At 39.4% G+C, this 17,664-nt stretch overlaps 1 protein-coding gene across 6 annotated transcripts in view; it reads right to left on the reverse strand.

Annotated features, from left to right (window-relative positions):
• Nucleotides 1-17,664, reverse strand: part of ASAP1 (ArfGAP with SH3 domain, ankyrin repeat and PH domain 1) — a 387,159-nt gene that overhangs the window by 156,256 nt on the left and 213,239 nt on the right. For all 6 annotated transcript variants that reach the window (XM_030795523.1, XM_030795519.1, XM_030795522.1 and 3 more), the window contains one exon: nucleotides 5,187-5,332. In XM_030795523.1, the coding sequence (XP_030651383.1) occupies nucleotides 5,187-5,332 (146 nt within the window). The remainder of the gene's footprint in view (nucleotides 1-5,186; nucleotides 5,333-17,664) is intronic.

A 17,664-nucleotide genomic window follows, 5' to 3' on the forward strand; every position in this document is an offset into this window, starting at 1 on the left:
AGTACTTTCCCCATTCTACTAGTGAGGAAATTTATGTCTGTAAGTTAGGCAACATTAACCTACTTAATGGTAGGGTTGGAATAATAAAAAAAAAAAGCCTTCAATTTCTGACACCGGTGGTTCTCAAAGTATGGCGCCTAGGCCCCTAGAGGTTCCCAAGGTCCAAACTATTTTCACAATAATACTAAGAGGTTAACTGAATCTTTCACTGTGTTGACATTTGCACTGACAGTGTAAAAGCAACAGTGAGTAAAACAGTTGTTGCCTTAAACATAAATCAAGGCACTGCTACAAACTAAAGTTACTGTATTCTTCATGGTCTTGCTCTTACAGTAAAAAAAAGAAAGGTTATTTTCATTTAACAATGCCCATAATGAAAAAGCAAAAATGGATTTTTGTCACATCTTGACCCTCAAATGCATCTTTTTAATGTTCTGTTTGATGAAATAGAAGTATGCATAAAGCCCTTTTTAGGCATACCAAAATATGATGGTTGTTTTGAGGAAAAGCACTACGTAATTTTTTGAGTTGCAAGTTGAACTAACTGGCTTTGTTTTTTTAGTGGAACACCTTTTTTTTTTTTTTTTTGAAAGAAAGACTAGCAAACTATGGTTATTCAGACTTCGGTATTTGCTGAACATTTTCTCGAAAATGAATGAAGTGAGCTTATCACCTCGAGGTAAACAACTGGTAGCATTTATTGCTAATGATAAAAACACAACTTTCAGAGGAAGCTAAAATTTTGGAAAACTTGAATTTGCCACCATGAGCTGACAGCTTCCAAATAATGTTCATTTACATGGTTTCAGATTCACACCGTTAATAACATTTAATGAAGGACTACTTGTCAAGTTTTTATGTAGTATCAAAGATTACCTGAAATGGCTCTTAAACTACTCTTCTCTTTTCCCAATACAGATCTGTGTGAGGCCTTATTTTCCACCTACCTCAACCAAAACAATAAATTGCAACACAATGAATACAGAAGTAGACATGAAAATATAGCTACCATCTATTAAGTCGGCTTTAAAGGGATTTACAAAAATGTTAAACAGTGCCACCCTTCTAATGTTTTTTGGTTTGAGAAAATAGTTATTTTTCCATAAAAATGATTTTTAAAGTGGGTTTATTATTTTAAAATATATAATACACATGAAAAATGTCTCAGTTTTAATTTCTAAGACAATAAATATGGATAGAAGTAGTCCACATAAATAGAAACCACATGGTGTCAGTCATTTTTAAGACTGAGGTCCTAAAACCAAAAAGTTTGAGAACTACCATCTAACACTCTCACTCTTTCCAATATGCTATAACTCAACAGTGAGAGAAATCAAAGGACAAAAATAACCAAGAAAGTACCTTGCACACTAAACACACACATTAGTTTAATTATCACCAGGACAGGCCCTGGTCATTGTGTCAGGTGGGCCTTTACCATCCACATAATCCATCAAGGCAATGTAATTCGTGGGGCAGCATCACTGAAACAAGGCATAATCCGTAGCTACAGAGCTTGAGCTCAATCCCTAATTGCACCATTTTGCAGGTATATATTTTTTTGAAGATTTGGTGCATCTATCTCTAAAATGGGATATGACTGATAGCTGTCTTTACATTGAGTTACCTTAAAAATAAAATGAGAAGATGTAAATAACAAGGTTTGTATTTGTGAAACAAATTTTGTGTCAGGTATTGTGCTTAGTGACTTGCTTCTCTGATCTCAATGAAATCCTGCCACTAAAACAGTCACTCTTATTATTTATTTTTAGAGACAAGGAAACTAGCATTAGAAAAGTTAAGTGAATTGTCAAAGGCTATAAAGCTGGTGAGGCGGAAACTAGGATTCCAGGTGTGATTGAGACCAAAACCCATGATCCTCCAACCACCTATGCTTCATAGCCTCTCGAATCCTATGTTACGAGGTAGAAAAACTTTTCATAGGAACAATTTTCTATAATTTGGAGGAGGGGGGAGTAAGAAAAGCAAGTTACTTTAAAACTGACTTGGTGTATCAACTGTGGTATGGGCTCACAGAGTAATCAGCTGTAACTGCAATCCTTTTCACAGTCCTCAGATGTATGGTTAATTAATAACAGCCTCAGCCCTATGCACTGTTAATGCCAACATCTTTGTAGGTAGCCCTTGGGAGTTTTCACATAACATCTCACTTGATCATACTTTCTATAATCACAGACAGTTCAGAAAAAGGAAAAAAACCCCAAGCATCTCAATGATGGTTGAGATAGTTAGCATCATTTAGTGCACTGATATTTTTTAAGACCACTGCCCCGGAAACTGCTAAACACAATACACCTGCAATAGTGATTTCTTACATCTAACGAATAATAAATGTTTTTCTCATCTAGGGTTAGTCAAAACCTGAAAGCTAGTATGAGACCTGGCCCGCAAATCTATCCTTTCCTTTTTCTCTATAAAAATAAGTAATGATTTAGTATAAACTATTAAAAAACTCTTCATAAGCAATACTTAATTAGAAAATGACATTTTTTAGTATTTAGCATAGACCTTCGAACATAATAAGACTTTTGCTACTTGCTGGTTGAACTGGGAATACAATTTACAAAGTCTATAAAGTACCAAAGTACCTTCTCTTACTTTAATTTCTAAATTTCAACTGTATCAGTTGGCTTAATGTTTCTGGCCTTCATTAGCCTATGAGAACAGGATTTTTGGGAATCTTCTGAGAAGTATGGGTTCCCACGGGAGTACTGAGCCCCAGGAGGGTGTTGAGTGCTGCTCAGCTGGGGGCTGCAGGTGCTGCACGAAGATCCAGAATCCTGACCCCCTTGGGGTGAGCTGGCTTTCTGGGAGCTCTCTATTCCAAGGTGTGGCCCTATCAATCTGTCTAGTTTGCTCTTCCCTTTCCTGGAAAAGCATAAAAAGGGAAGCAGAAAGTTGCTGGCTGTTGTCAAGTTGTGTAAACTCCTGGGACTGCCTTTTTATTCAATCAGAATAATGTTTTCTTAGTAACCAAACTACAGTAGAAACTGATTCTTCTACCTGGCTCCCCCACCAGGAATGACACCACCACTTTCAAAGGCAAAATTTGTTTTTCTTTACTAAACGAATTAGGTTTTCCAGCAACTTCCTTTAGATTTTTCTTAGACTTCTACTCCTTAAAGGGGAGTGGGTATGGAAAAAGGGCTGTAGCTTGAGGTATGTATATGGGAGTAGCCTGATCAGTACTTCTGCTTAGGGAAACAGCACAACCACAGCATGAGGTGACAGAGGCAGGATATTGTAGAAGAGCAAAGACAACCGGTTCAGAGACAGAATGTTTGCGTTCAAGTCTGTAACACATACTAATAGGGCAAATGAACAAGTTATATATCTCAATTTGCCTCAGTTTCCTCATCTGGATTAAAGGTACAGTAACCACAGGATTGTTGTAATGTCTTCAATGAAATAATCTACATAACGCACCCACCAAACTGCCAGGTACATCAAAAGCATTCAATAAATCTCAGATGGTTTTGTATGGAGATAAGCAAATGTATTAGGTGAGCAAATGCAGATGATGAATGTTGGCCTGAATGGCCACTGAGCTGTGTGTATGGCACACACACACACAGTTGAAAGGAACCTGCAGTGCAGCAAAGCATAGAGATGGATTGGTCCAGGAACCCTGGAGGTGATGACTCTTGACTTAAGCCAAATACATTTGGTCCTTGGAAACTAAAGCAAGATATCAATGCGAAAACACCCATCTCAGAGAAAACAGAGCTTCCTGCCCAAGCAAGTCCTTTACCAGCTATTACCAAGTGAATTGTCAGAGTCTTGTTTTGCTTCCTCTCTTTCTACCACACCACACTTTGGGCAAGGCCTCCAGTGAAAGTGCAGGCAATGCTCAGAGGGAAGAAAAACCGAGGGCGCTCTTCTGAATCAATGAGGTTTATATAATCTAAGATTTACAAAAATATCATGGATTTGTTAAATTCAAAAGCACAGAAACATTAGAGCCAAAGTTCAAAATTATCCTTTCTGAAGTTTTTGAAAATAATACATATTTCTATGTTCAATGGAGTGTAGAAAGGCAGTTTTCATTTTTCAAATAGGTTATCTTCATCTGTAAACTAACCTTTTGTATCTAATGGATTTATGACAAATTATCACCTAAGGGCCACTGAAGCCTATTTGATATATGAATAACTGACCTAGGCTAAGGACATCTTGAGCATGAGTTCTGGATCCTTAAAGGAGGTAAAAGTACAATACTAAGAGACAGGGAGAGAAGAGGGAACAGCTCCTCTTCTCCAGGGCGGGGCTTACGTGGAAAAGCATGATATAAATACTTTTCCTTTGGCATCTTTCAACCTCATTGTACTCCTTTCTCTGGGGACTTAGGAGGATTAAATTATTTCACTGGGTGGCTCTTAGAGAAATAATTTCATCCCCCCTAAACCAACAAAATCCAAATGATCAGTCCAGGTGGTGTTACCCAGAACCTTTCTAAGTGTGCACATGGTGTGAGGGCTGGGGAGAGGGTTGCAGCACAACATGGGGATGCCCACACACGACTGCCTGGCAAATAGTTTCCTCCACCACCTCCATCCCTGGGTCTGCCTCCTGGGGCCAGCACCTCTAGTGTCTCAGATCGTTAGGGATTCTTCCTGTCATTTACTTCGGAAACCAGAGATTCCTTAAATCTCAAAACCCTTTTCTTGGTTGGGGGTTAAAAGGATGTGGGGAGTTGAGGGAAGTTCATTACTTATAAATCAGAAACCAAAATGCATGATCACCTTCACACAAGTGAGATATAATACTTTCAATGTGTATTTCCAATGTATGTTCGACACAGAAATCATCATTATTCTTTTAGCCAATTAAAAAGCAAAAGTTGCTGAAGGTTATCTTTAAAAAAAAAAATCAATGGTAGAGATGTGGAAGAGAATTCAGGTTAAGCAAAATCTACTCTATCAGCTGGGCCAAAGGTACAAATTCCAGGAATTTCACAATGGGATTTTCTTTAAGCAAATCCTAGGTGACTAAAAAGCTTTTTAGTAGAGGTGTGGAAGTTACCTAGGACTAAAAAGCTTTTTGTTTTTTCTTTCTCACCCCTAGGGACCAAGGATTGAGGGGGAAGGATTATTGAAACGTTCTCTATATGACATAATATTTTGGAAAGGCTGTAATTCTTTTTACTCAAATATGAAATGTCTTACCAGATTTTTCAGCAGTGTGGACAGTTCCTTTGTAAGAGTAGAAAACTTGACAAACGCGGTGCCAAGGTCGGGGTTGTCTCGACTTAAAAAATTACTCCCAAACTTATCAAGAACTTGTGCATAGTTTTCTTCATTTTGTACATGATCTAAAAACAAAAAAGAAGAAGGAGTCTGAACTATTATTTGACACAATGAAAAGTTATTTTGAACACTGATCACTAAAAATTCTCAAAATGGAAGCATAAACTGTATCAATTATTTATTGCACACGTCCCAAAGGTTAGGTTAGGAGTACACTAAATATTCTAACTCACTCTACTAAGGAAGAATTTCTCTTTTCTTTTTTTTTTTTTTTTTGAGACGGAGTCTCACTCTGTCTCCCAGGCTGGAGTGCAGTGGCACAATCTCGGCTTACTGCACCCTCTGCCTCCCAGGTTCAAGTGATTCTCCTGCCTCAGCCTCCTGAGTAGCTGGGATTAAAGATGCATGCCACCATGCCTGGCTAATTTTTTGTATTTTTAGTAGAGACAGGGTTTCACCAAGTTGGTGAGGCTGGTCTCAAACTCCTGACCTTGTGATCCGCCCAAATCGGCCTCCAAAAGTGCTGGGATTACAGGTGTGAGCCACCATGCCTCGCCTTTCCCTTTTTCTTTCACAGAATTTAGCTCATTTATAGTCCAGTTAATCCACCAATTCCTCATAGGTTGAGGGGTCAAATTACATCACATTTTCAAGCAATTAAGAAACTATGATTGACTGGGTATGGTGGCTCATGCCTGTAATCCTAGAACTTTGGGAGGCTAACGTAGGCAGGTCGCTTGAGCCCAGGAGTTCAAGACCAGCCTGGGCAACATGGCAAGACCCCGTCTCTACAAAAAATTAACAATTAGCTGGGTGTAGAGCCGGGCGCAGTGGCTCACGCCTATAATCCCTGCACTTTGGGAGGCCAAGGCGGGCGGGTGATGAGATCAGGAGATCGAGACCATCCTAACATGGTGAAACCCCATCTCTACTAAAAATACAAAAAAATTAGCCGGGCGTAGTGGCGGGTGCCTGTAATCCTAGCTACTTGGGAGGCTGAGGCAGGAGAATGGTGTGAACCTGGGAGGCGGAGCTTGCAGTGAGCCGAGACTGCGCCATTGCACTCCAGCCTGGGCAACAGAGCGAGACTCTGTCTCAAAAACAAACAAACAAAACAAAAAAACAAAACAAAACAACAACAACAAAAAACAATTAGCTGGGTATTGTGGCATGCGCCTGTGGTCTCAGCTACTTGGGAGGCTGAGGCAGGAGGACTGCTGGAGACTGGGAAGTCGAGGCTACAGTGAGCTGTGATTGTACCACTGCACTCCAGCCTGGGTGACAGAATGAGACTCTATCTAGTCGAGGCTACAGTGAGCTGTGATTGTGCCACTGCACTCCAGCCTGGGCGACAGAATGAGACTCTATCTCAAAAAAAAAAAAAAAAAAAAAAAAAGAGGAAAGGAAAAAGGAAAGGAAAGAGAAAAGGAAAAGGAAGAAATAAACTATGATTACCTGAAAAAGGAGAAAATTCTCCTTGTAAAAACAATCTTGGATTGCAAAAGAAAAATTCATGTGTCCTAACAGGTTTCTTTCCCTGCAACTAATCTTCATTTCCTTTAATTTTGTCTAAGTTCCAGGTCTGAGGAATAGCATTTGTAAAACGCTTTTCACAGTCCATCTCTTGCTGCAAAATGTTCAGAATTGGATCAGATGAATCAAGTGCACATGAGAAACATTAATTTGTGAAAGTTTCTCCTCCCTGAGCTTTTGTTTTCCAAACCACAAAATGAGGCCAATATCTACCTTACGGAATTGCAGTATTGATGAGCTGACATAAAGTATATAAAAGTTTCTCAATAGAGCAAATACTGCATAAACAATAACCCCCACTGCCTTGAAACATGTTCTTTGTCTGGCTTCCAGGATATCACACTTTCTTGAGTGTCTTCTTGCCTCCTGACTGGTCCTCTCCACTGTCTTTGCTGGTTCTTCATCTCTCTGACCTCATCATGTTGAGGCCCCTCAGTCTTGGACCTTTCTTCTCTATTTTTGCTTACTCTCTTGGCATCTCAGTCTTACAGCTTTAAATACTTTCTATCAGCTGATACTCCTAAATTGATATCTCCAGCCCAGACAAACCCAACCTCTGTAATACAGACATATATTCAACAGCCTATGCGGTATCTCCACTAACTATGTTGAATCTTAATATGTCTAAAACCAAACTCTTGATCTCTTCTTCCCACTCTTTTTCTCACAGTCCCCTATCTGTGGCAATGGCAAATACACTCTGCTTCTGAAATGGTCTCTCTGTTGCTGCTTTTGCTTCCCAGCAGTCTGGTATCAACACAGCATCCAACACAACACTGTTACATTGTGCATCAGATCTTGTGACTCTTGTGGCAGACATTACCACTTGCCATGGATATCCAAGTTCCCAATCCTTGCAGGGTTACAGAAAGGAGTACTGCATTTCCCCACACTCTCGAAGTAAGGCAGGAAATATGGCGTGCACCACCCAAGGCCATGTGAGTGGAAGTGATGCATACCACGTTCTCGTGGAAGCATTTCAGAAGATGCCTGTACTCAACTCTCCATCTCCCTCCTCTGTTGTGGTGCACAGAGAAGCATGAATTTGTAGGGAGGCCCACAGTAGATGCATAGTATTTACAGAATGAATAAATGAATAGATAGATATTTATCAGTCATATCTTTTTTTTGTCATATCGTTAAAGGCTTTACAATAAATTACTTTTCTTTATAAAGTCTTCTTTAGTTGGAAACAATCCTTCCTTGCCCACAATTCTCTGTACCTCTACTGCAGTATTTTCTACCACATCCTATCATATATGTGTATATATGTGTGTATATATATACGTATATATTCGTATATATGTGTGTATATATATACGTATATATTCATATATACGTATATATATGTGTATATATGTATACACACACACACACACACACACGCACACACACAGATCTTTTCCTACCACCAGACCGCAAGAGGCAGGGATTACCTATGGTTCACTTCTGCATCCCTATCCAATGGACACTGTTGTAGTTCTTTCAGTGAGCTGGACTTTCAAAGCTTCGGCTTGGTTAATATTTGTTGACCTGGATTTCTTGAATTCCTTTTCAGGAATTTAAGAAGCATCCCCTTCTGAAATAGCCTAGGATGTTCAATAACTGAGATCAAATTTTTAAATTTTGCTTTCAAACACATCTCAATAACTGCATGGGTGCAACGGGCACTCGTGAAACAGAACATGAGTCTGGATTGGGAAATAACCCAGGAAGTCTAAATACCATGAAGGAAACAAGTGTCACAGCAGTCCAGTGAAATGAAATGAGGCCCTAGCTAGCCTTCTAATCACCACCACATTAAAAATTCATGGTGCCTGCAGTGGTTGTCAGCATCTCAGGCTGAGATATTAAAAAATGCAGCTCTGGTTACTGTCCAAGTTCACTCAGAGAAGCGGCTCAGAAAAACACAAAAGAAAGGCCACACCAGCTCAACCGAGAAGACATACAGGTTTCATCTCCCTCACGTGCTGGAGCTGCTCCTGATACCTTCTGTCTGAGGCCAAAGAGGTCCCACCTTACCACCAAGACTCCTACCTCATCTGATATCCTTTTCTGATTTTGGAGACCTATGAAAAAAGAATTCAGCTGTCTGTTCATTTTACCTGCTCCCAAGGGAAGCACCTCAGTAGTAAAAATAGGTATATAGGCTGTTTTCTTGAGACTATCAAATATTTCAAGTGAAAAATATAATTTGTTAATCGAATATCCATGTATGCGCCACCCAGCTTAATAAATAAAATATTAAAGAATGATTCCCTATTCCCCTACTCCTGTCCCTCTCCCCAATTCCGATCTCTTTCCTTCCCTCCCTAGACACAGCCATTATCCTGAATTGAAATTTCATGCAGAGGTTAGAAAGAATTACAAGAAGCTCTCCATCTATCTGTGATGACAGACTCATTAAAGAATAAGATGGACTTGGCTAAAGGCTAAGGCAGAGACAGGCCATGGGAAGAAGGTGTTGGGAGGAGCTGAGAACCTCCTGTGACCCAAATGCTTATGCTTTCTACAATCTTGTATTTCACCCTCACTAGTTCTGCAAGGGAAGAATTATGCTTATTAGGTAGATGAAATATGAAATGTGATGTGAGTGAGGCAGAAGACTAGATAAGTATAGACTAGGTCATGGGTCCTGTATGTTTTGCTAATTCCACAGCTGAATAACCATGTAGTCTCCTTCCATATATATATGCGTATGTACGTATGTATGTGTGTATATACTGGCATATGGATATCTCACATATATATATATGTCTCACATATATATGTGTATATATATAATTTCCTAGCATAAAAATATAACAGTTTAGTAAGATATATCTTGGGGTAATAACAATAATAATCATAATCCTATGAAAATAGAAATGATAGAAATTAAATGTAAGGTGCTTAAAATAGTGCCTGGCATGTGGCATGTGCCCCAAAATGTCAGCTACTGTTACCACTATATATCCATGACTACTTATAATGCAGAGAGATGTCTGTAATATCAAACAGAATAAAAACACAGGTCTCACGTCGTAATTAATTTTTTAACATACTGTATTATAAAGTTAGCAAAGTCAATACTAGAAAGATCACACACACATATCCCCCCACACACACACCTATGTACAAAATTAAGGGTTTACCCAGCAGATTTTCAGCAGGCACAGAGAGTGAGACAGCAAAGAACCATGATTCTGGTGGAGGAAACAGCAAGGGCAACGGCAGAAGGGAGGAACACATTGCAGAGTACAGTAAGCCATCTGAGGGGAATGTCAGTTCAGAGGTATAGGGAAGAGGAGGGAAAGAAGGCTGCGGTGGGGCACTGCCACAGGAATGAGTGTTTCTGAAGGAGAGGGACTGGTAAGGCAGAAAATGGTCCACTCACTTCAAGAGGTTTCAGAGAGCAGGATGCAGCTCTGTTTTAAGATCTTTACTACATGCGAGTGCTGGAAGACTTTTGGGCACATAGTACAGTGGGAGCTAGGGTAAGTAGGTGAGAAAAGAGACTGGATAAAAGAAAAGAACAGAGAAAGAAATGTGATCCATCCATTAAAAAGACACATTCTTTCCCAATATTCCTAAGAAACTTCTGGTATCCATGACATTGTTGCAGAAGGCAAGATAATTGTTTCGTTGCTGATGTTGAGACAAGGTCTTGCTATTGTAGACCTGCGTGGAGTGCAGTGGCACGAACATGACTCACTGCAGCCTCAACCTACTGGGCTCAAGTAATCCTCCCAACTCCGCCTCCGAAGCAGCTGGGACTACAGGCACATGCCATCATGCCTGGCTAATTTTTAATTTTTTGTAGAGATGGGTTCTTGCCATGTTGCCCAGGCTGGTCTCCAACTCCTGGGCTCATGTGTTCCTCCCACCTTGGCCTCCCAAAGTGCTAGGATTTACAAGTGTAAGCCACCACGCCTGGCCTGCAAGATAATTTTAAGAGCTAGGTGAATCCTTTCAGTTCAAACAAGAATGAAATAATACAAGAATGAAATCTGGTCTAGTTTTAACAACTAGACCAGAAAAGGCCACTTCATCAGGATTTCAACTGCCAGCATTTCTGTGGGGAGATGACTAATATAAACTAATCACTGATTTACTACTCTAGTATTACTATTCCAGTAATAATCGTTATAATAGCTAGTTTGTTGGGTATTGACTGTATGTTATTGTATTAAGCACTTTACATACAGTACATTACTTCATTCACTCTTACTAACAGTCCATGAGATAAGTACTATTACCATCCTCAGTGTAGATACAAACACTTACCCTTGATCATACAACTCATAAATAAGGAAATTTAAATTAGAATATGCCACCCCAAAACAAGCCACTTCGGCATAACAATTATTTTGAGCTTAAAGCAATTAAGAAACAGCAAGGTGGCTGGGTACAGTGGTTCATACCTGTAATCCCAACACTTTGGGAGGCTGAGGTGGGCAGATGGCTTGAGCCTAGTAGTTTGAGACCAGCCTGGGCAACATGGTAAAACCCCACTGTATTAGTCCGTTCTCACACTGCTAATAAAGACATACCTGAGGCTGGGTAATTTATTTAAAACAGAGGTTTAATTGACTCAGTTCAGCATGGCTGAGGAGGCCTCAGGAAACTTACAATCATGTTGGAAGGGGAAGTAAACACATCCTTCTTCACATGGTAACAGCAAGGAGAAGTATGAGTGAAGTGCAGAGTGAAGGAAGCAAAAACTCCCCACAAAACCATCAGATCTTGTGAGAACTCAGTCACTATGATGAGAACAGCATGGGGGAACCACCCCCACGATTCAATAACTTCCTATGAGGTCCCTCCCCCAACACGTGGAGATTACAATTCAGATTACAATTCAAGATGAGATTTGGGTGGGAACACAGAGCCAGACCATATCACCGGTCTCTACCAAAAATACAAAAATTAGCCGGGCACTGTGGTATGAGCCTGTGGTCCCAGCTACTTGTGAGGCTGAGGCAGGAGGATTGCTGGAGCCTGGGAAGTCAAGGCTGCAGTGAGTGGTGATTGTGCCACTACACTCCAGCCTGGGTGACAGAGTGAGACTTTGAACAAAGAAAAGAGGAAGAAAGGAAAGAAAAGAAAGAAAGAGAAGGAAGGAAGAAGGGAGAGGAGGATGGAAGGAAAGGAAAGGAAGAAAATTTTCTGCCTAAAAGCAAGGCATAAATCTCCTTTGTGAAAGTGTTTCCCCTACTTCCTTTCTAGGAAGAGGAGAAAAGCCCTTGTCACAAGACACGAAATGTCAGCACCAAGATGAATCTGCGTAAATAAACCTTGTTAAAATAATCCCTACCATCTATTTGTTTCCCCCTTATATTTATCTTCCCTATAATTTATTGCCCTATAATTCCTAGAAACCTCCTTTTCTCTGTCTTGTCACTTCTCCACAATTTTCTGCCCTTTGCTAAAATGGTATATAAGCTCCTAGGCCTGGCTGCTTCTTTGGAGTTTTTCATTTCTTTTCTGTGAGGCCCCTTATGTCCATACTAAATAAACCTTTTATCCTGTTAATTTGTCTTTTGTCCATTTAATTTGCAGATGTCAGCCACTGAACCTTACAGGGTAGCCAAGAATGGTTTTTCCCTCCTCTATACTCCATATCCTAAAGCAGGACAGGACTAGGTTCAAATCTCAATTCTATCATTTACTGTCTGTGTGGTACCTTGGTCAAGTAGCTTTATCTTTCTAAACCTCATCCTCCCCATCTGGAAAATGGAAATTATAATGGCATTTACCTCACAGAGATGTTATTAAATTTAAGTAAGATATTGCATGCCAAGTGCCTGGTACACGATGAGCTCAATAAATATTTATAATGGCAATGACACAATGATGACAACCATACCAACTATCTATCCTTGGCCACTGCATTGGAGCCAGCCTTTTACCCCGTGGACAGGAGGCAGAGGCTTCAGACAATGCTGAAGAGTTTATATCCCTAGGGGTTGGCAATAACAAATACCTTAGGAATACATTAAAATTCAATATTCTTTAAACATACTTTGTATATTCATCCAATGAGGCCTTCCTCAAAACTTTCAGAACCATAGCAATTATTAAATAGGTCTCTCCCTGAGGGGTTTATCTAACTGACACTATGTGTTATACCTTACCAAATTGAGCAATTTTCACAAAACCTCTGGACTGGACTGCCTGCCAACCTAACCTTTGATTCTCAGCGACTCTAATTATGGCTGCTACTTATTAAGCACTGACTATGTAGAGGGATTCAATCACAGTGAATATCCTGAAACTCATGTGATACTCCCTCAAGGCAGTTGCTTTATAGATAAGAAAAATGAAACTCAGTGGTAAAGAAAGGATTAGATCCCACTTCATTTGATTCCAAACCCTATCCTTCTCCACTGACACACTCAGGAAAGACTATGGTGGATACTAGAACATTGTGTGCCACAGTATCTATTCAGAATCCACTGTGTGAAAGACTTGATGACAAATACCAGGAACAAAAAGGTGAATAAGACAAGACTTCCTGTCCTGTAATAATATTGACAAAGTAATAATTATTTGCAATTACAATTTTTGATTAATCTGCCAAGAACTGTGCTAAGTATTTTTCCTGCATTATCTCGTTCGATGTTCACAATTTAGAAACTGGTTTAGAGTAGTTAAGCAAGTTGCCCAATGTCATACAGCTAAGAAGCAGTAGTGACAGGCACTGACCCCAAAGCCTGTGCTCCTAACTAGTGTACTTGGTTAAGTGCAGGAGCCTCTAGAAGTCTTTTAACTTTAGCCAGATGCCAAGTGATTGAGAAACCTGAAAATCCAGGTCTTAGCTCCAGACTCTACCATGTCAGGAGACTGAAGCTCCTAGGGGCCTTAATTTCTTCATATATAAAACAGGTCTAATAACATCTGCCCTGCTGATTGGCCACTAAGAGGTAAAGGTGTCATAATTAATATAAAAGCTCTTTTGGAAAAACGCAAAAAAAATTATAAAACCACAAAGGATTATTTCTACTTAATGGGTATAATAAGGCCTTGAGAACACTCTCATAAATCCATTCTAAAGAGCATTCCAAACCACAACCAAGCACAAGCTAGACATCATTTGGTGAAAGATCACACAGAACACAGGCCTCAGTGACAGAGAGACTTGGGTCTGAATCCCCACTCTGGTTCTAACTGGGCATATATAACCTTGGAAATGGCACTTAACTTATCTGGGCCTCAACTTCATACGTGAAATGGGACAACGCCTATAAGGTACATGGCATCACTCTAAAAATACCTTTACTTCTATTAATTTCATTTACCCTAAAATTCAGAGCTGAAGTTCTGATGCTAATGGATGCCAATTTAAACATGGTATATTTTGGAGGATTCCAGGATATATAAGATGACTGTGGGTCAAATTCCAGGTTTTCTGTTTATAAACTGTGATCTAGGGCAGTTTATACATCATTTCAGACTCTTGTCTTCTTAGCTGTAATAATACCTACTTGATGGGGTTATTAAGGGAAATAGATGAGAAAGACTATGAAGTGCCTCATCTAGTATCTGGTATACAGTGGGTGTTTATAAAATGCTAAGTACCATCCCCCACTCCAGAGTCTCGCTTCCTTAATTTCCCATACTCTTTCCTGGGAGCCTAGCCTCTCTTCCAAGGTCTTTCTGCAAGTTCTCCTTCTGTGTCAAGAGTCCAGAGGAACACATGATAAACATGTGTTTATCATCTTATCTTCATGAACGAACAGAAATCTTCCAGAGGATAGCTGGGATACATGCATTATCGCACTCCAGTCACAAAAACCTATCCAAAGTTCTCCTGTCTGTAAGTTCCATCACAATTTCAGGACTCACCCTGACTCTTTCAATGTAAATGTAACCTACCAAGCATCCTGTTATTCACTCTCTTCTTAGCCTCTTGCCAAGCTGGGGGTCACAGCTTTACATACTTTGTTATATGCCCAGTTCCCAGTGCTGGGTCTGGCACATAGTGAGTGCTCAGTAAAATGCTCACTGCATGTAGTGGATTCTCCTAGAACAAGTCTTTTTCCTTCTTTCAAAAAATACTTACCAGCAGCCATGCGCCAGCCATTTATATAGTGAGCTATAATCTAATAATAAAGCAATGTAATATGTGACATAAATCATAGCACTGCCATAAAGGGGAAGTGACAAATTCTTTTTATATTATCCTATACATACTTTGTAGCACTAATCACACTTATAAAATATTTAATTCTATTTGTTTTTAAAATTATATAAGTAATTCATATGCTATTATAGAGAAATATAAAGATAAAATTATAATTTCCTTTCCCCTTTTCCAATCCCACCTCCTTAAGATAAGCAAAGTTAATAATTTGGAGTGTATCTTAGTGAAACCTTATGATTAAAAAAAATACACACACACCTACAGACACACAAATATAGGTGTTTTCACCCCTTTCTCCTTTAAAAAAAAATAAATAGGATATTACATACGACCACCATGGCTTGCTTTATTCCTATGGAATAAAAATCATGAAATTTAATATAAGTAAATCTAATTATTTTAACTGGGATATGTTCCATAATAAATCCCCCTGCTGAGAGGATACTAGGTTTTCTGCAGCTTTTGCCATCAAAACACAATGCTGCAATAAATACTCTTACACACAAGCTCTTACACGCCGTTACTTTATCTCTGGAAAAATATATTCACAAAAGCAGGACTGCTGGGGGATAGTGTGTACATTTCAAATTTTAATTAATATTGCCATACTCTTTCCAGAGAAGCTGGTTAAGGCAATTCACATTCCCAACAGCAACGCACATATAAAAGGCGCTAATTCTCTTCAACCATATCAGCACACAGATGTTACTGTTCTTTTTTAATTCTGGCCACATGTGTATAAAAAATTGACTATAGTAAGCCTATCTTTTTGTATTTTATTGTCCATTAACATTTCCTTTTCTGCCTGTTTACATATTTAGCCCCATTTTCCAATGCTAGTATTTTTCCTATCAGTTTGTAAGAATGTCTGGTACAAGGGATAGAAACTTTTATAATATGTGTTGCAAATATTTCTTCCGTTTGTCTTGTAACTTGTTAATGGTGTCCTTTGCCATGGAGAAATTTAAAAATGTCATGTAGTCATATATATCAATCTGTATGCAAAAGACTTTTTTTGGTTTCCTGCCTTAAGTTCCTAAGCCTTCTAATATTTAGTATTTTTAAAAACACTTAGTCTTTAACCCAAAACAATGTATTTGTTTATATAGCACAGGAAAGGGTTTGTTAAAGTAAGTTATTAAACTTTTTAAAATTTTATTCACTTCAATATTTAAATACTACATCTGCAATGAAATTATCTATATGGCATGAGGAGGAGTTCTAACTTTTTTTTCTTTCTTCTGTATGAAAACATACTGCTATTTAAGATGGCCTACACAAGGCAACTATTTAACATTTGATAAAAAAAGAACACACAGACAACACTTGGATGGAGTGGGTTAGGTTTCATAAGAGAGGATAATTGAGCAGAAGCTTGAAAAATGAATAGTCGTTTAACAAGTAGACTTGGGGTGTGGATATTCAAGGCAAGAGGTAGCAGCATACCATACAGGCACCATAAAGTACTCAGCAATAAGGAAGTCAGTGTTTGCTCAGGTGGGCTGAGATACACAGAAACTAACATGGAGTCTTTGGTTGCTCCAGAGCTTACCATCTTCAATCTAGAGCTAGGTAGATTAAGATTTTAAGAGACAGGGTCTTGCTCTGTTGCCCAGGCTATAATGCCGCAGCATGGTCATAGCTTGCTGTAGCCTCGATCTCCTGGGCTCATGTGATATTCCCACTTCAGTCTCTCCCTAGTAGCTGGGACTACAGGCGTGCACTACCACGCTTGGCTTTTTTTTTTTTTTTAAGAGATGGGGTCCTACTATGCTGTCCAGGCTAGTCTCAAAATCCAGCCCTCAGGCAATTCTCTCACCTCAGCCTCCCAAAGTGCTGTGATAGGTTAAAGTTTTAAAAGCACTGCCTTCTGTTTCTGTTCATCGTCAGATAGTGGCTCAGATCCTTTTTGCCACACCAGACCATAAACTTAGTGCCACCTGTCCTGTGACCGGAAAATAATTTGTTTTAGCTTTACAGACACCATATTGTTAGGGAATGAGGGCTGGATTTTGGTTCTAAACTCTTTATTTTCTTTTCTATAACACTAATTTGGAAACAACTGCTGATTATGAGCAAATTATTTCACTTCCCTGAGCCTCAGTTTCCTTACATTTTCCCATCACCACTAACTGTATTAGTCTATCGTTAAGATTAAAGACAAAATCCTTGGAGGCAGAAAGCCCTGTGGACATTTTTTAAAACTGCTCTTCTCCATGCCACTTTGGATGATTCATTTCTATAATTTCTCAAGGCCATTCTGAATTTGGAGTTGTTCTTTCAAAGTCCTAACCAAGCCGCAGCAAGAGTCTGGCCCCAGCCTCTAGGGTGTTATCTGGAAACTCAGCATGCATACTCTCATTTCTGCAGCACTGACAAATCCATTAAATAACAGAGCCCCAAGAAAAGATACTCAAAGAGTTCCACAGGGCTATTATTCAGCATTCAAACAGCACCTGAACATCACTCTCCTATAGCAGAAGCAGAAATGTTCTCTCTTCTGGCTTCATCATACAGCCTTCCTACCTGCCAGAAGAAATACACATTACACTTTGGTTTACTGATGGCTCTGTAGGTAATTGCAATGCTTTGAGATCTGGCCCTAAAATAGGTAGCAAAGACACAACCAATTCCTCCCCTACTTCAGCCTCCACAGTATGACTACCCAATGGAGTCAACCCTTCTAAATAAATAGGCATTTAAAAATAGGACCCCATATTTAACTACTAATTCACAAAC

This window comes from Nomascus leucogenys, chromosome 16, assembly GCF_006542625.1.
Source record: "Nomascus leucogenys isolate Asia chromosome 16, Asia_NLE_v1, whole genome shotgun sequence".
Classification (NCBI taxonomy): domain Eukaryota; kingdom Metazoa; phylum Chordata; class Mammalia; order Primates; family Hylobatidae; genus Nomascus; species Nomascus leucogenys.